This window comes from Alternaria ethzedia (genome assembly GCF_023757985.1).
Source record: "Alternaria ethzedia strain BMP 0044 chromosome Unknown scaffold_4, whole genome shotgun sequence".
Taxonomy (NCBI): domain Eukaryota; kingdom Fungi; phylum Ascomycota; class Dothideomycetes; order Pleosporales; family Pleosporaceae; genus Alternaria; species Alternaria ethzedia.
The window spans coordinates 222,826-240,901 of NW_026056197.1; the positions used below are offsets into that span (position 1 = coordinate 222,826).

The window sequence follows — 18,076 nt, forward strand, 5'->3', positions numbered from 1 at the left end:
GAGAGGCAACGCTGCGAGGGCGCCCCAAACACCACAGAGCAGACAGCGTGGTGACACCGAGTGTGGCTGATAGCAGTGCGCGTCCAGAGGGCACGCCTCTGCACAGCGCAATCTGCTCTGTCCATGCATTGCCCTGGGCCAGCTTGCACGCTGTGGCGAACCAAGCCTTCGCCTGGGTCTGGAGCCATCAGCCCATGTTCAACGTTCGAGGCGTCTAGCCCAAAGGGACCAACGCCTAATCTCGCCCCGGGAGGCCCGCCCTCTGCCCTTTTCCACCACCGTGGACGCGACTGCGACCTGCACCGAGCCGCCGCCGCCGAGCTGCTCGTCCAGCTTCACACTCATCGTCAGCGCCCGCCAGAGCACCCGCTCGTCCTCTCTTTTCGCCAGTCCGCTGCTCGCAATCGTTCGCCCGGGACCTGCGGCCAAAAGCAATATAAACCCTGCACCACCAGAGGCCGACGCACCTGTCGCGCTGCTTCGGGCCTAGCAGCCTTGGTCGTGCTTTCACTCCACCTCGCCTGCGTGCCTGCCCTCTGAGCCGCGCCCCAGAGTAATCGAGATCCTGTACTGATCGTCGACGATACGCTTGGAAAACTCCGCCGCCGCCCGCTGCGAGGAATGGGATTCGCACATTCCCCTCTGTCTACCCACAACACCCGCCCTCGCGTCTGTCAGCTCGCCGGTACCGCTTGGACAGCTGAGTGAGATCCGCCCCGGCTGCGCATTCTCCCACTATTCCCGGGCTGCGTTGCTCCCCTCAAAGCACGTCGGTAGAGTAGCCTGCGACTCTTCGCAGAGCCATGGTCAAGATGCGGATTCCCATCCGCGAACAGTTGGGATGTCTGGTTCTGCTGGCGTCCATGATAGGCCTGGCCGTCATAGCCGTCGCAACATGGGTACATATCGACGCTGCATACTCGTCCATGCTGGTACTGACTTTGCCAGCTCACCAACCACAACTTCGTGCTCAACATCCGCTCGACTCGCCTGACGCTGACAGCCTCGCTCAAAGCCGCCCAGCTCTCCTCGAATCTGAACTTGATGCAAATCCTGTCCCAGCAGGCTGCGAACCGCCTCTCCCCGCAGGCCGCCCTCAACCGATACTACGACGGCAACACCTCGGAGACGAACTGGGCCCGAGTCGAGGAGGACTACGATGCCATCTTCTCTGGTGATATGCGGACCCGTGTGGCTGTCCAGGCCCAGATATACCCCTTCAATTCCTCCGAGCGCTCCGTCTTCCACCGGACCGCACAGAGCATGACGGACGTTGTGCTGCCCATACTTAAGCCCGACGGCACGAATGCGACGCTAGGCGACAACGAGTACGGCTTCATTCCCGAGCTCTACCCAAAGTTCTCTGTTGAGACGATTCCCTACAACGACACCTTCAACACCTACAAGGCACACTACGAAGGCAGGACCATTGACAACACGAGCTACCTCTTCACCGGGCCCTACCGCGTCAACGAAACACTCAGCTTGGTCTCAGTCACCATACCCATCATCAACAACACGTCCAACATTGACACTCTAGGATGGCTGACGGCTGTCCTGGACGCGTCGCTGATTACCAATGTCATCAACGCCATGGAAGGTCTAGACAACAGTGGTCTTACCCTGCTGTTCGGCCCGGACAATGCCACGAATACCTTTCCTCCGGCATATCTGTACGACGCCGATACCCCCAACGCTCCCGAGAACGTACAGGTTCGCTACCTCGCCCCGCCAACACAGCGAGCAAAGGTGCAACGGCATGGCCAATACGACACCTCTCTTGATCCGCCTCCATTCGACTGGGCAAGATATCCCGCCATTCGCAAGGGTTTCACCAAGCCTACCGGCGCCACCAACAATGCTGGTAGCATCATCTCTACTAGAAACGAGGATGGCGACGATGTTGCCGTTGGGTACGCTGTCGTTAACAGTCCCATGGTCGACTGGATGATTGTGGTAGAGCAAACCCACGATGAGGTCTGGGGACCCATCTACCACCTCCGGAACGTCATCCTTGCCTGTGTCTTTGGCACAATGGGTGCAATGCTACTTCTGGCGTTTCCCGTGGCACACTTCTCCAGTCAGCCCATCCGAAGATTACGCGACGCTACCAAAAAGACAGTAGCGCCTCACATGTTTGAGGACGACGACTTCAGCTCGCAAAACGATGGCGCCAACGACAGTTCGGAAGATGCGGCCCTTGCCCGCAAAGAGGGCTTCTTTGGTCAAATCATACATTACCGGAGAAACGCAAAAATGAACCGAGCAGAGAAGAAGGAAGCCGAGAGGCGGAGACAGTTCCGCATTCCAGGCAAAGTCAAGGATCGTAAACACTTCATTCACGATGAACTCACGGATCTGACAACGACCTTCAACGAGATGACGGATGAGTTGATGATGCAATATGAGAAGCTGGAAGAGCGGGTGGCACAAAGAACAGCTGAGCTCGAACAGAGCAAGAAGGCGGCCGAGGCGGCAAACGAGAGCAAGACGCTGTTCATTGCGAACATCTCGCACGAATTGAAGACACCACTCAACGGTATTTTGGGCATGTGCGCCGTGTGCATGTCGGAAGACGACCCAAACAAGTTGAGACGGTCGCTAGGCATCATCTACAAGAGTGGAGACTTGCTACTCAATCTATTGACAGATCTCTTGACGTTTAGCAAGAACCAGGTCGGTCAACAGCTCAGTCTTGACGAGAAAGAGTTCCGGCTACGGGACATCAGCTCTCAAGTCTTGGCCATTTTCGAAAAGCAAGCAAGAGAGGGCGGCATCAAGCTCGCTGTCGAATTCGAAGGACCATACGAGAACAACCTGGACGATAGCGGACGGCCGAACGAGCTTCGCGACCTCGGACCTTTCGGGCTTGGTCGACTCAAGGACATGGTTCTGTACGGCGATCAACATCGAATTCTTCAGGTGGTCATCAACCTGGTATCGAACAGTCTCAAGTTTACGCCACAGGGTGGTTCAGTCACGCTCACTATCCGTTGTCCTGGAGAGGCACACATGTCAGACAGTCGCAAGGCGTCTCTGCAATCAAGGCAGAGCTCAACGCGCAACTCGAAAACTCGCGTAAGAGCCTCCGCATCAGAGGTAGGATCCGTCTCAATTGCGACACCGAGCGACAACTTCGGAACCGCCAACGTCATCAACGTCATGGGCAAGGGAGATGCGTTCTCCCGCTATATGGCTCAGGAGCGAGCCCCAACACCCCCACCGGGACGGTGGTTGTCTTTCGAGTTCGAAGTCGAGGACACTGGTCCAGGTATTCCCGACCATTTACATGCCAAGATATTCGAGCCTTTCGTCCAGGGCGACTTGGGTCTAAGCAAGAAGTTTGGTGGCACCGGTCTTGGCCTGAGTATCGTCTCGCAGCTGGCTGGTTTGATGAAGGGTACGATCGGTCTCAAGAGTGAGGTCGGACACGGAAGCGTCTTCACTATGGTAATACCGTTGAAGCACCTTACAAGTCGGGCCGACAGTACAGCCAGCTCCAGAAACGTGAACCTGGAAACCGGGACACCGCGCCGCAGCCTGTCGATCGACGAGCCGCCGCGAGGTCGCTCACATGATGACGCGCTTTCGGCCCGCTCGATACAGTCCGCTACAAGTGGCCCGATCGTCGCTGGGAACACCGCTGCTACTGCTCCGTCCGGGCCAGTTGCATTCGACACCGATACCCAGCCTCGTCTTGTCGGCCTTAGTCAGCCTTTCTTCGCTTCGAATGCGCCATTGGAATCACCAAACTCGCAGGTTGCAGCTATGAAGCGCGTTGAGGCTGAAGCAACAAAACGTGGAGACAAAGTCAAGGTGCTCGTCGCCGAAGACAACAAGACAAACCAAGAGGTCGTGCTGCGCATGTTGAAGCTTGAAGATGTGTACGATGTCACTGTCGCAAAGGACGGTCAGGAAGCGCTCGACTTGGTCATGGAAAGTATGGAACGTAAGGCTCCATACAACCTCATCTTCATGGATGTCCAAATGCCCAACCTAGACGGTCTGCAATCAACGCGACTGATCCGGCAGTCTGGTTTCTCGGCCCCCATCGTCGCTCTGACAGCTTATGCGGAGGAGAGTAACGTGAAGGTATGTAATCAGCGTCCTGATTTCCCTACTGTTATACTAACAAGCCATAGGAATGCCTCGACTCAGGCATGGACTTCTTCCTCTCGAAACCTATCCGCCGCCCCGCCCTCAAACACGTCCTCAAAACATACTGTCCTACTATTCCAGAAGAAGAGTCGGACACAACGCCACCCGGTTCTGCGGTCTTGACGCCGAAGCCAAATGGTGTAGCGGTGAAGCCTGCCCCACCAGCGGCGGGGTCCACAGCGCCATTCACCATCGTCTCGGGAACGAGCGATAACCGGCGTGCCGATGAATCGCCAGCCATATCGCCCATGACCTCGCCCGCAGCGTAGCGCTAGTGATGCATTATCTTGCTGCGCTCTCATCTGATCTTTCTCGCTGGATCCACTATCCCTATGCAGCGACACCTCTGTCTACGAAGTTCCTTGTAATGTCCAAAGCACGATACCACTTAATCGCTACTTTTCTAATCTCGTTTGCGAATTACCAGTTTTCCTTTTCCTTTTGCGGCAAATGTACATAGCAAGCACGGCGCTGGTCGGGTACGGGTCGATTTCTTTTTTTCTTCTGCTGGTCACAAAACATCTGGGTGTGCGTTTTGGCGTTTACTCTTCGGCCTGCAATTGCCAGAGCCTTCTTATCGCTGGGCTTGTTTCTTTGGAGAGATTCTGATTTGTCGTCATCCTTGACGGTGTTTACTTGGTGTTGATCAACGGGGCGATGTGACGTCCGGCGGGGTCCTTTACTAGGCAACAAAACATTTGGTGGGGATCTGGGATGAATCAATTGAACTTATCTTGCAACGCCATTTTGGCTGTTGCGCATCACATATACTGTCTGAACTGGTTGTATCAGTGTGTTGTCCTTGTGATACTCTGCGATAGATGTGAATATTTCACGAGATGGAAGATCTTGCATCTTAATACCACCTTGTGCAGCGAAGGTGCGCTGCAGTCTAAGTTGGCATAAAAAGGTATAATGACAAAATCCCAAGGCAGTGTGGTCTTCTAGGCCGACGGTTTTATGTGGGTGTTAGACTTTTCCTAGGATGTTGTGATACTATCCGCTTGTCTGCAGTGTCCTCACGTGAAAAAGGAAAGAGTAATGGGATGACTTTGTCTTTTCTTATATATCAGGGCTAGGGAATCTGAGATAGACACGATTATCTTTTGGCATCCATCATGATGTCTGCTAGCTCAACAGTAGTATCTAGTACTATACGCAGACGTTCGGGGCGTTAAGCACCAACGCACGCGTGTCCGAAACCGCAATGTATGAACAATGACCAGACTCAAAAAGAGCCCTCCAGATCGGAATCTCCATCAGGATGTGCGTAGTAGCCGGCGAACGGGTTAGGAACACTCCTCTTGGGACCTTCCAAGCCAGTCAAAGCCTTCACAAACGCCTCGTCTTCCAAATTCTCTCGTTCTGAATCATCCATGAGGTCATCGTCAACAATGCCGAAGTCAACTTCGACAGAGTTATCGATGAACGCCATCATATGGTCCATGTAGGAGTTAGAGCGACGGCCCTCCAGACGTTGGTCTTCTCGCACCTTCTTTATCCACTTTGCCTGCCAGGCTTCCGGCGCAAGTGCGTAATAGTCCGAGACGATGTACTCCGTTTGCTGGCACTTCTCCCAAGCAACCACAGTGACTACGGTACCCTCCTTCATCAACGCGTTGACAACGCGACGTGAGCGCTGTAAGACCGGCGTACAGTATATGAGAGCACCATTCCATTCGAGCTTGATCGTGAGGTGGAAACCCTTCTTGACACGCACATCCAAAAGCTTCTCGAGATGGTACGCGAAGATGTCTAAGCCCTCGTTGCTCTGAATGGGGTCTTTTGATCGGCCTCCGTCTTGGATGTAAGCGTCCGGCGCCAGGGTGAGCTCCAGGCGACGAATGTGGTCGAGAGGTTTGACGCCGAGGTGGAAGTGATCTTTAGACAGGAAGTGGGTGAGTTCATGGAGGCTATTAGCATCCAACTGACGGCCGGACATCTTGCGATAGTATGCTTTGGCGACTTCCTTTGCGACGTCCATACCGACATACTGGTGTTGGACCCAGAGTGGAAGCTCCCACCAAAGGAAACAGCGACAGTTGTCTCCCATGCAGGGTACGGACCAAGGCGCCAAATTGATCTTGTCCTGCCCTCGATGGCCAGTGGACGCGAAGGACCGTGGGAAACTTGTAGTGCTCGAAGTCTTCTCGTACAAGGTCACGTCATCGAAGACTAGCCTGAGCATGGGCTCGTCCCAGACGTAGTCGTAGACCATCTCGCGGAGCTCTGGTGGTAGAGTGGTGTGGAACTTGTCGACAAAGTTGCGGCACAGCTTCTCAGCGACGACGCGGCTGAGGTGATGACATGCCCTGCCTACGTCCTCCCGCCTGGTCTCGAGCTCTGCAACCTTGTTCTTGAGTTCATCAAGCCTGCGTGGGAGTTCAGCCATAAATCCTTGTGCGATCGCTCCAAGACAGGACTTACTCGGTCTGGACAGAAATCTCTTCTGCGAGAAGCCTATAAGGTGTGAGCAATCGTTTGTAGATGTCGCGAATGTTATCACTGACCTTGACAGCTCTGCCTCGGTTGCCTCCAGCGTGGGCGCGTCGTTGCGGAAAGAGCTTGCGTTCGCCATGCTAAGGACTCGAATATAGATGTTACGCTGAGAGTGTTTTTTGTGAAAGTATTGGGAGTCGTAGGCGTGGGATAGCGGATGTCAGGGTCCGCGCTAATGACGCGCTAACGCAATGCTGGTGGTGTCACGAGAAAGGGACCGAGCTTTGAGACACCGGGCAGTTACGACGTTCGTGTTGCCGTTGAAGCGAAAGGGTATGAGTAGAGTGTTGATTATGATTGAGACAGTCCTTCCGGCCTTGGTGTCGCGCGCGTCTATCGTCTAGAATCTTGCATCGACCCGTCCTCGTCGTCCATTGCGGATGTGTGTATGACGGCCTCGCGCCGTATCTGTCTTTTCGAGCCTCCGTTTCCCCATTTGCATATCCCAATGCCTCATCCGCCGTTCATACATACCTTGGTCCCTTCTCGCCAACTGCCGACGCTTGTCTCGTTTCTGAGCCTAGTACCATCTTCAGAGGACGAAGCCTCAGAAGAGTACAATTGCCCGAACGGAGGAGGAGCACAGTCTATTCTAGACTATTGCTGTACGCCCAAATGTGGCGATGGCGATTGAGAAGGTCGGGAGAGGAAACAGTACTTCTGAAGTGGCATACAGCGCAGTTCGCAATCCATATGGATAGCCTCGATGTTCTGCCCCATCACCTATCATAGGGAGCGTCCGTCCTCATGATGTAGATCTCGCCAACGAGAACTACCAGACCGACGAGCATGGTGATCGCGATGATAGGCAGATTGACGCGCGCAAACTCCAGACCACCAACACGGATGTGCTTTCTGCCCAGAATATCGCGCCAGAGCATGCCCGCCAGCGATGCACTGAAGGCAAGACTGAAAGCACCGTAATTGACGCCAATTGCCATGCTGTATATCGTGCCCCAGAACGTTCGATCGGATATTGGAATGCCGTTTTGACGGTGGATTTCTTGCCACGATTGTACCACCCTAGAGATCAGAATTGTGGTGCCGATATTAGTTCCAGCAAACTGGTACAAAGTTAGCTACGGGAGTTTTATGGTGAAATGAACACTCACGTTACACAGTATGACTGAAACGAAGCCCATGCCTCCAATCGCACCAACCGTCCCAGTCTTCTCAACCCAGTGGTCCCACCCATGTGCAAAGACCGGAACCCAGCCCTTGGTGACCAAAGCCTGGACCAGCACGAACATGCAAAATGCGAAAGGAACGAGCGCCAGCGGGAGGTGGTGGAAGACGGTCATAGTTGTCGGAAATGTCTCCTGTGCCCATCTATACGTGTCTGCGACGAGTGACGCGAGGGTGGTTGGCATCGGCCTCTTGGCTGGCTCTAGCTTCTTCTCGTCCTGCGATACGAGTTCAGCGCCCATCATCTCTCGTGTTCGACCGCTCAATATGTGACTAGACGCCTCAGCCAATGGTCGCGACTTCTCCTCGGGGTTCCGGGCCGTCTTGTGATCCGCTTGAGTGGAGATCGCGTCCAGCTCTTCTTGTATGACAGACTGCCTCCTAGTCTCAGCTCTTTCAGCAAGTGCGGTCTCTGCCCTGCGTCGGCCCTCGTGGGCGATCTTACGTGTCTCTGCCCGATTGAGCCAACCCATTGTGAGATCGAAGATAAGCATGACGAATGCTGCGGGTAAAGTGACCCAGAACACCGGACGTTCATGAGAGCCTTGAGAGGCAGCATTAATCGCCAAGACAGTGATTAGTGTAGCTGCCATGATGGCTGCTCCAAACATCGCGCCTTTCCTATCCAAGAAGGGGTTCAGGACTTCCTCGAGGGATAACTTCTTCTCTTGTTCGTCGTCGTCACTGTTGGGATCGTTCTCGTTGTCTTCGAGTCCACCTTTGGCGAAGGGAATATTGGGATTGACCGGTTTCTTGTTCTGTTGGAGAAAGCTTTGTCAGCACACACTAAAACACCTCGCTTGTGGGAGTGCTTACCTTGAGCTCATCTGGAAGATCTTCCATCTTGATAGAGGCGGGGATGAGAGATTCGTCGTGGAAGATGATGTACAACAAGAAAGGATACAGTACAACTCCCGTGACAAGAACTGGTACGATAATGTTGGCCGTGTACTTGATGAATGTGATCCCAAACGCGCCGGCCAAGACTAGGTTGGTCGGATTGGATGATACCAGTATCGCCGATGCGATGTTGGCGACCGAGAACTGTGTGAAGATCCACGCCCTTGGATGCTTGATGTTGCTTGATACACGCGTCATGTACGACAGGAACGCAGTGCCAGACAAAATGACCGGATCGTTACCGATGAACGCAGTGAGAAGGAAGAAGAAGGCATACAGGTAGAAGAAAAGCCGGTGACCGACTTTCCCTCCTTTCTGCAACACCTTGAAAGCTAGCCATCTAATGAGACCGGAAGCATCAACAGAAATGGCGATGTAAGCAAGAGAGAGGAAGAACAGCATGATATCGTATGGAACAATACCCTGATCACCCAGGGTGCCACCCTTTACTTCTTTTGCGCCAATAGCAAGGATGGCTAGTAGAAAGAGATCCGCTACCAGAGGTGTCGTTATGAAGTTCATGGGAAAGTCGAACCGGACGAATGGTCCAGGCTTGCCATTCCGGACCCTCGTTGGGTGTTGTGGTGGTGCAATGATGCGCAACGCGCTCATGGTCTTGACGAGTGGGGTCCATATTATCCGCGGCACATAGATGGGTATGTGGAATGGAAAAAGAACATTGATGTCTACAAACATTTGCTCGTTAGTCCGCCATCTGCAATGTCAGTACACACACGCTACTTACTTGTCAATACGAAAACAATAAGCGTCACTATAGAGCGCCACTCTTTGATCTTGCTAGTATCAAGGTCAGGCCTCTCTGTCTCTGTGGCGCGCTGGTTCAACATGTTGCGCCCCGTAGCAATGCTGGAAATCCACACTGCAAGATGATCTTGGGGCCAGAAAAACCCCAGGAGGTGTCCTGACGTTTAAAACGTGCAAGAACAAGCTTTTGGGTTCTGGGTAAGGGCCGATTAATGGGTACGTACGCCCGCTAGACGTTGCAGGCGATCTGTGAGCCGGCGTGCCTGGACCGCCGTCGCAACCGTGGACTTCAGTACCGATGCCGAGAAATTGCTTGTACGATGACGCGCGACATGGGCATGGCGGCAGGCAAGTGAGGCTCTTGTATTGTCGCGACATCTGCAGCCCAGGAGGCTGAGCTCGCAGCCCAGGATGACAAGATGATGGCATCTCGGCGCCGGTTGGGCCGCTAGCAAGTAGCGCCTCCCGTATCGAGAAAGGGTCCAGCGCTGACAGGTCATGCCTTCCACTCAGCCTCTCGCCCTATGCAACTGCGACAGGCGAAGACGATATAGTTCACCGGTAATCTGCATTGCCCCAAACCATTGGAGATCTACATGGCACGCCTTACCCCGGAGTCGCGCCCTTATGCGCGCTGCGCAATACCTATGCCGCTGCTCTTCCTTCGTGACGGCTCATCCAGCAATGTCTTCATCCCATCTGTCTTTACCCATACCAGGGAAGCATGTCTGCAACTACAGCGCTATCCAATTTTGCGACCGCTACTTCGACCGCTACAACGTCTAGCCCAACGCTACAAGTTGTCTGTGCCTGGCCCATTTCGTCCAACTATGGAGCAGGGTCGCGTGTTAGTACCAACTCCTTACCACGTGTGGAGTGGGTCTGGACCTATCAGAAAACTGACGCATGAATACAGATCCTGTACTATGTTCTTGTTGCCGCATGTGTAACTTTTCGCAAAGCAGAATGGCTACGGAACACCTGTCTGGCTGCCGTTTTAATTCTGCCGGCCATTTCGGCCCTGCAGGCCCTCGTGCTAGCAGCCGCGCATACGAATGGTCAGTATAACGGCCACCAAGAACTTCAAGAAGCGCATTTCTGACCAAGAATCCTAATAGGCGGCGTCGATATGGATATTTACGGCGTAAGTTCTTGGTGCCAACATGCCGTGCGACAAAAACTGATCGATTGTTTTCGCCTGTGCAGGCTTTCCAGTTTTGCGCAATTGGCATTTTAGCAGCGCCTCTCACAGTGAGACTGTCGCGAACTTATTTCCAGTCTCCTGGTCGCAACATCATATTTCTCTGGACGATACTGATCCTGATGGGGCTGTTGGCCCTCTGCGTCGAGTTCTACCGGGTCACTCCAACGGCCTGTAGCAGCGACGATAATGGGAGTTCTTTCCGAGGTGCCGCTAACTTTCCGTATGAGCATGCTACTTGCAATCTGACGTGCTCTGAAAGCGTGGGTCCGAATTCTCCGATGCGAGGCGGATCTGCCGCCGATGTCTATGTCATTCCCGTGCCGCGCATTCTGACTTTCAACGCCGCCATGCTGCTCTCGGCCGGATTTTGCATACCTGCGATACTGTCCCTGATCTTCACCTGGGATAAGATTCTGGAGATCAACTGGAAGAGACGACGTCACGTGGAGCCGCTAGACACTCGGATCGAGGGCGCCAACATGACGGTTGGAGAGTTGAAAGGCATCAACAACGTCGTGAGAAAGTTCTTGAGTGTCATAGAGATCCCCTTATTTGGCGGGGTGATCATCACAATCATTGGGGTTGGCGAAGCAAATTTCTTCAGTCCTCAGGTGCGGTATATGACGGAACCTATGGCTTCGATTGGTGAGTAGTGTAGCGCAGTGGTATGTTCGGTGCTAACAGAATCCCCAGGGCAATGGTCACCCATAGCTGGAACAATCTTGGCCGCACTTGGCTCTCTATATATCCTGTGGTCGACTGGTGGTGATGAGGCTCCGCAGGAGAAGCATGTGGACCATTGTGAGAACTCTGGCTCATCGCGCCCCAGTCGCAGTAGCGAGCGACGACCATCTCCCCGGCCTCCTTCCTCCACCTACTTCAGCCCCAAGGGTACTTCAGAGAATGGCTTGGGCATACGCTCAGAGTCGCCCAATGCTATTGAACTGATCCCGACTATCACGCATCCCGGCTCCGAATACCCTCAACCGAGCCCTACTTCTCACGATGATCAACAAGAGAATACCCAAGCTGATCAGCCGACAGCCGGTAGAAACGTTGTGCGCAAATGGCTGACGTCTGCTGGCAATTACCTGGGCGATGCTGCGCATGAGAAGCTCGATACAGATCATGTCGGCAATGACGAAGACACTCATAGGTTTCCCGAAGTTCCTGGCGAGATCCTACGAAATCCCGATCTAGAGAGGATCAGTCGCACGTACAGTAAGCTCCGAGAAGAGAGGGAAAACAGCGTATATGCGGCAAGCATTGCATCTACATCAGGTATCGAGGGCAGTGCATCTCCGCCACCTATACAGGATTCGCCGCGTCCCGATATCAGCCCTGTCCGACGACCAGAACGAAGGGCTACGCTAGAAGTACCAAAGGAAGTGCATCGTAGAAGCGAGAGCCATTGACCGGTTACAGGCCAAACCAGGCTTCCGATACGGTCAGATGCGAAGGAACGCTATGGCCTACCCCTACTGCCCAGATACCTTCGACACTCGGACCGAAGTCGTCAGTGCGGTAGTTGCGCTCTGGCGTATCTTTCTTCGAGCTTGTCGGCGTGGTACTGATACCAAACACGTTGGTCCACTGCTTCAGCGTCTCGTCGTAGTTCTTCGGGCTCAATGTTCCATCTACCGAGCCATGCCAGAATTCTTGAGAAGTCAGTACGTGGTTCATGAGCGCACTTAACCGGGGACTTACGCATGCGCGGTCGTGTTCCGTTATACCCGGGATACATCCCTCGAGCTACGTCACCCCAGTGCTGCGCAGTCGAGATGGACTGTCCGCCGGAGCAGGTGTTATTCCACGCTGCCGCTGCCCCGGATGCAGAGACGAAACATCCAGCCGGTACACCCGAGTATAGAGACACTGCGCTGATGAGCTCGGGATAGGTGGCGGCCAGAACGTTGCTCATCATGCCACCTGAGGAGCCACCCGTCACAAATACTTTCTTGGGGTCGATCTTGTACTTGTCGATCGCATAGATGATCATGTTCGCGATAGCATTCGAATCGCCACCGCCATTATGCGACAACGAAGCTTTGCTGGATACATCCCAGCATTCAGTCGTGGAGCTCGGCCAGACCGTCACGTAGCCTTTGCTATCCGACCCTTTCTTCCATGGAATCAGGGAGTTTTGGAAATACTTCTGTGCCGACGACTGGCATGAGTGGATCGCCACGACTAGCGCATCGCTCTTGACCTGGTCAGGCACATACACCCACCTTGGGTGGCGTGTTAGTCAATTGCAACCTTGGAAAGGCGGGGCGCGGATCACTCACATGCCTGGCTTTGCTCGCGCGCTACCGCCATAGTTGGAGACTTGTGTCAACTGTGCAGCGAGAACACCCGAGGCAAGTGCGAGGGTTGCAACAAAGGTTCGGGTAAGCATCTTGGAGGAGCTGGAGGTAGTTTGGCAGTTCCATGTCTGAGCCTGGTCACTATATACACGCAACAGCTCCCCATGGACAGAGTGGGGTCGACTCTCATTCGTGGAAGTTAACACTCTCGTCTCGTCATGTAGTGTCCGAAGCCTGTGGCGCCACATGAAGTCCAGCGTTCATCAGAGCGTTTGTTAGGTAGCTCCGGATAAAGGGGAAGATGCTCGCAATCAAGCTTCATACCAAGCATTTTTCGCACATTACCCGCATATGTCTGTATCCCTGCATTCCACGTCTACCACTTTGCAACTGCCGATATGAAACACGAGGACTCGATGTTACTGGTCGGCCCATCCTCAGAGTCTAATCCAGCTACTCTAGTTGCCGGACGAAGCTTGACGTCAGGCGCAGCTTTTAGACAAGCCTCGCGAGGCCTGGAGAGTAGCGCAATATAGGGACAGGGCAATGAGCAAGTGCTGCTTAGTGAGGCCCGCGGATAGAAGGGTGGTTTCGCTGAATGTCTGGTACGTTATATGAGGCCGACATTGGTGCCATGTGGGGAGCTTCGCGCCGGTCGTCCTGCTTTCTTTGAGGAACTTTGAGCAGACAAGAAGACATAATATCCTCCTAAGAATAGATCAGCTTGCTCGAACAGTTACTTTTCATCGCATTCCGCTCAGGGTAAGGACATTCACGATGTGTCTTCTCCTCGCAACCACCGCCGTACTCTTGGCCCGTCGGGTCTCCGCTCATGGCGGAGCTTTGAACTATACTGTCGGAGACACGTGGTACCCTGGGTAAGGCCAAGATGCAGTGTCCTCAAAGAATGTAAACAAGTCGATCCAGTTAACGATCTTTATAGCTACGATCCTTATGGCGACCAAGCCATGCAAGACGCTGCCGCATGGATGCCACAGCGAAAATGGATTTCCAACAACCCCATTTTCGAAACTACCAACACGTCTCTTTCCTGCAACACCCCCGGTATACCCGCTCGTGCATACATACCCATTCGCGCGGGCGAGAACATAACCGCCGTATACTCGTACTGGGTGCATACCGTCGGCCCTATGATAGCCTGGATGGCATACTGCGACAACGCCGATAATGACTGCGCGACCTTTGCTAGCGAAACGGCAAATTGGTTCAAGATCGGCGAAAAGGGGTTGCTGGAAGGAAGCATCGAGACTGGAGAGTGGTTCCAGAAGGCGTTCAGTATGTGGGACGGAAGTCCAAGCCTATGGAGTGAGACGGTGCCTGTAGGGCTGAAGGCGGGGAGGTACTTGGTGAGGCATGAGATCATCAGCTTGCATTCCGCGAATAGTACGTCCAAGGTTCCTTCGTCCAGATGCAGCTCTTTGAGGATGACGGAAGGTGCAAAGCGCTAACGATCTGGGGTGCTCAGAACCACAATTTTACCCCGAATGCGCGCATTTGGAGGTGACGAACGATAAGGGGGGAGGCTCGATTCCTAGCAAGGAGTATATGGTCAAAATTCCAGGCGTATGGAGTATGGACCGTACGTATGCCAATGGCCGAGCAAAGAGTATGCGACTGATGATAGATAGAACCCGAGATCAATATCGACATTTACAATCCCGAGGTCTCGGCAAAGACGGTACGTCCGACGGAGACATGACTTGCTGCAAAAGCCTTGTGCTGACAGCATTTCCTAGGTATACAACATCCCGGGCCCACCTGTATGGACTGGAAAGCCGTAGGTTGGCATGTAGAAGGCGTGATGGATTTCGCACGCCCTGGAATCACGATCCAGTCAATCGAGGATTTGCACATCACAATTCAGTTATCCTCTGTGGCGCAATTGGCTAGCGCGTCTGACTGTTACAGCTTGCAGTAGCAGTCATCAGGAGGTTGGAAGTTCGAGCCTTCCCGGAGGAGTGAATTTTTTGGTTGCTCATGTGGACGAGGCGGCAGGCTGGCGTGGGTTAACGAAAGAGTACATTTTTGGATGCTAGGGTTGTGGGTAGTGGCATGGACTGACAGCTACCGAGGATCCACGGGTCTGTGGGCTTACATAACCGGTAAACGTCATCAATTAGCGCTATGGCCACGCTCCTTCATGCGCGTCCTTACAACAACGTTACGCGTCGACATATACAAAAGATGTTGCAAGCGGCAGTTCATACCGTCATGACGCGATATAACGCGTGTTTCAATGTGATCGCAATATTGTACGTTTCAAAATTCTCATTCGAAGTCTTTTGCCGCCTGACTGCCAAATCTCTCGAGGACTAGCACTATCTGAACGCACACTCCATACCATCCACCAAACCTTTGCTCGCCCACACACCGTGCTACAATGTCACCTTCTTTCGATAGGCCTTGTGCGATTGAGTCAATTTGACCTTCCGGTCTTTCCACGGGCACCCAGCCTTAATTTCGCGAGCGTCTCACCTCCTCTCACGCCGATCTCACCTCTAGACCCCTTGTCTCACTTGACACATCGTGTTCCTCGGCCATCTCCTCGGAGGCCTTTGCATTATCACGGTCTCTGCGTGCTCTCTGTCTCTTGGCTTTCTTGGTATCTTTTCGGCGGGGTCGGGCGGGAGTCGTAGTGGGTAGACGTGGTGGAGACTGTCCTACTTCCTGGGCAGTATCCTCTTGGTCGACACCAAGCTCCTTCTCGAGACTTCTCCGGAACGCGGCTTGGTCTTGCAGCTTCCGGTAGCGGTTCTTTTGAGGTTCGGTCATCTTTTTCTCCTTCCTCACTAACTCCTGTTGCTCCGTCTTGTCTGCCACAGCTGCATCTTGCTCAGCCTTGAATGACTCGAAAATGGCCTTCCACTCGACCTTGACATTCGGGTAGTTGTTGCGCGCGTTCTTGACGTCGAGATTGTAGCCCGCTAGGTATGGATGCACGGCGCATCCTTTAGGGGAGATGCACTGGAAGCGCTGCCCACAGATCACAACCTCGTCGTATGTATCTGACTTCTTGTCCTTGTCGATGACGGGAGCGAGACACCAGCAGAAGTGCAGCGCGCTGACACATCTCATTGATGGGCCGCCGCCACACTCCTTGTCCTCGCAGTGGTGCTGTGGTAGGAGAGGTCAGTGTATTCCCTCGACATAAGACTAGTCCCTCCCGGCTACCTACGGCGCTGCTCATTCTCTCTTTGGTACGAATGTTTCTCATCATGGCGGCGTTGCTGTCGTTCTTGATATAGTGGCCGAAGATCTCGTCCAGGTCCAAGGAACTCTGTCGCGCGTAGTTGGGCATCTCTGTGGCGATTGCATTCGATGTTTGCTATATTGCAAAGGTTTATGGGTAGTGAAATCAAGCAGACAGAGTCGGGGAAGTTGTGTAGGTTAGTGAGGTTGTACCTTTCTTCGGCAGAACGAGGGATCACTATTGGTTGTTGCAAGAGTTGTACGCCTTTACTACTCGGCTAATAGGCACTATTTATATTGCTATTGTTGTGGTTGCTGCCTATCAATTTACTCGGCTCAGGCTGCCTCGCTCGCTCCGAGTATCGCCGACATTGTGGTTATCTATCCCTACGAGCTTCACTGGAATTGTATCTGCTGAGAGCCCCCTGAGTACATCCCCTCTCGAGGTCATGTCGATTGGCCGCTGCGAGCCGTCACTGGAGCTCTGATCGGCCCATATCACGATAACCTGTTAGTTGGGCCCCTAACAGCGACTCACACACGACGATGCAGATATTATGACTGAATCGTTAGTCATACAACAATGGGCAGCTCCTCCCTAATTTCAACCCCCAGAAATACACCGCATCAGACACGCCCGTCTTTTTACACCTATACATATAGTACCATCCTAGACTCTCGGCTAGGCTCGCATGGGGAAGCATAGTCGAGGAATTAAATGAACATAGGCGATGACAGTCTTTATCAAGCTGTTACTTAGAGTTCTGGTAGTCATAATCCGGTGTTCCATCCCGCAGCGCATATCCATACATAATACGAAGACACTATCGATATACAGTAACCAACACCCTAATACCCTTAAGTGAGTAGTCAAAAAAGACGTAGCTGCCTCAGTAGCGCAATGTAGCGTCCCTCGGTTCTCTCGTCCAGCAATCTGCGAGTGTTTCTCCTCCTCTTTTACGACACATGCTCCCTTCGAAAGAGGGCGCTACTTGGGCCTCATAGTATCTTCTTCAGTTCCTGGTTTTCGTGTCAAGTCGATTGCCAGCTCTGATAATCCTGGCCATCCTTTATGAGATTCCAGATCTTTGATAAATGTCGACAGTGTTACTATGGTCTCGACATCCGTCTCTAGTTTGTACGGGATTCCGTGCCAGTAAGTACTGTATCTGTCGTTCGTGGTCATGCGTACCTTGCTGCTTATAGCTTCTAACATCTCCATTGACCGTTGCTGAATGTTGTGAATAAGCTGAGCAACATCCCCTGAAGCATAAGAGGCGAGTAGTGGTACATCAATTGATGGATTCGGTGCTGGATCGTGGGTCTGCCCAAGGTCGTGGGGAAACTTCCATGAAAAGCCAACAAGTGCATGGGTGGTGCAGGTAGTGGCGCACCGTGAGTCGCAAGCTTCAACTAGGACGTCCGTACAAAGAGAGCGCGCTTTCGTTGGCTGTTTATAAATCCTGTACAGTCCGACTGATACGCCACTTTGTCCAGAAACGGTACGCCATTGCGGCGTGTACATTGCGACTTCGATAGTATCAGCGTCGGTCTTTTCGCGATCCCTGATAGCTTGGTACATTCGTATAGCCATAGCCATCTCCAGGGGGGAACCTTCAGTGCGCCCGTACCGACTGTCATTGGCACCGCTTAGTGGCCAAAGCGGGCGTCCCATCAGTTCCAGACCAACGTGACCGCCCATGTACTCGTCTCTTTGTCCTTTGATAACAGAACGATTGTACAGCTCGGCAAATCTGAAAGGATTTATGAGAATGTCTAGTGCCAAGATTTGCTGGAGAAGCTGCCATACGGTGAGGCTGTAATCGGCGATACTGATGAGCCTCAGTTC

General features: G+C 53.2%; 7 protein-coding genes and 1 non-coding gene across 8 annotated transcripts; 4 read left to right on the plus strand and 4 right to left on the minus strand.

The window, feature by feature from the left end:
- Positions 1 to 803: 803 nt before the first annotated feature.
- Positions 804 to 4,427, plus strand: J4E87_002195 (uncharacterized protein; the record flags this gene model as incomplete). The annotated part of the gene is made up of 3 exons (XM_049373834.1): positions 804 to 899; positions 949 to 4,092; positions 4,143 to 4,427. 3 exons carry the CDS (start codon positions 804 to 806, stop codon positions 4,425 to 4,427), a joined length of 3,525 nt encoding a protein of 1,174 aa, XP_049235974.1.
- A 959-nt stretch (positions 4,428 to 5,386) lies between these two features.
- On the minus strand, positions 5,387 to 6,736 carry J4E87_002196 (uncharacterized protein; the record flags this gene model as incomplete). Its single annotated transcript, XM_049373835.1, has 3 exons — positions 5,387 to 6,530; positions 6,586 to 6,618; positions 6,669 to 6,736. 3 exons carry the CDS (start codon positions 6,734 to 6,736, stop codon positions 5,387 to 5,389), a joined length of 1,245 nt encoding a protein of 414 aa, XP_049235975.1.
- A 640-nt stretch (positions 6,737 to 7,376) lies between these two features.
- On the minus strand, positions 7,377 to 9,590 carry J4E87_002197 (uncharacterized protein; the record flags this gene model as incomplete). Its single annotated transcript, XM_049373836.1, has 4 exons — positions 7,377 to 7,721; positions 7,770 to 8,600; positions 8,659 to 9,428; positions 9,488 to 9,590. The coding sequence occupies 4 exons, from the start codon at positions 9,588 to 9,590 to the stop codon at positions 7,377 to 7,379; spliced, it is 2,049 nt and encodes a 682-aa protein (XP_049235976.1).
- A 1,468-nt stretch (positions 9,591 to 11,058) lies between these two features.
- J4E87_002198 (uncharacterized protein) lies at positions 11,059 to 12,126 on the plus strand (the record flags this gene model as incomplete). Its single annotated transcript, XM_049373837.1, has 2 exons — positions 11,059 to 11,356; positions 11,405 to 12,126. The coding sequence occupies 2 exons, from the start codon at positions 11,059 to 11,061 to the stop codon at positions 12,124 to 12,126; spliced, it is 1,020 nt and encodes a 339-aa protein (XP_049235977.1).
- Positions 12,127 to 12,130: 4 nt separating this feature from the next.
- On the minus strand, positions 12,131 to 13,109 carry J4E87_002199 (uncharacterized protein; the record flags this gene model as incomplete). The annotated part of the gene is made up of 3 exons (XM_049373838.1): positions 12,131 to 12,369; positions 12,419 to 12,942; positions 13,000 to 13,109. The coding sequence occupies 3 exons, from the start codon at positions 13,107 to 13,109 to the stop codon at positions 12,131 to 12,133; spliced, it is 873 nt and encodes a 290-aa protein (XP_049235978.1).
- A 797-nt stretch (positions 13,110 to 13,906) lies between these two features.
- J4E87_002200 (uncharacterized protein) lies at positions 13,907 to 14,819 on the plus strand (the record flags this gene model as incomplete). Its single annotated transcript, XM_049373839.1, has 5 exons — positions 13,907 to 13,913; positions 13,945 to 14,313; positions 14,504 to 14,617; positions 14,667 to 14,716; positions 14,775 to 14,819. The coding sequence occupies 5 exons, from the start codon at positions 13,907 to 13,909 to the stop codon at positions 14,817 to 14,819; spliced, it is 585 nt and encodes a 194-aa protein (XP_049235979.1).
- An 86-nt stretch (positions 14,820 to 14,905) lies between these two features.
- J4E87_002201 lies at positions 14,906 to 14,997 on the plus strand. The gene has a single exon. It is a non-coding gene; the product is annotated as a tRNA-Asn (tRNA).
- Positions 14,998 to 15,519: 522 nt separating this feature from the next.
- Positions 15,520 to 16,336, minus strand: J4E87_002202 (uncharacterized protein; the record flags this gene model as incomplete). Its single annotated transcript, XM_049373840.1, has 2 exons — positions 15,520 to 16,152; positions 16,214 to 16,336. 2 exons carry the CDS (start codon positions 16,334 to 16,336, stop codon positions 15,520 to 15,522), a joined length of 756 nt encoding a protein of 251 aa, XP_049235980.1.
- Between the last annotated feature and the right edge of the window lie 1,740 nt (positions 16,337 to 18,076).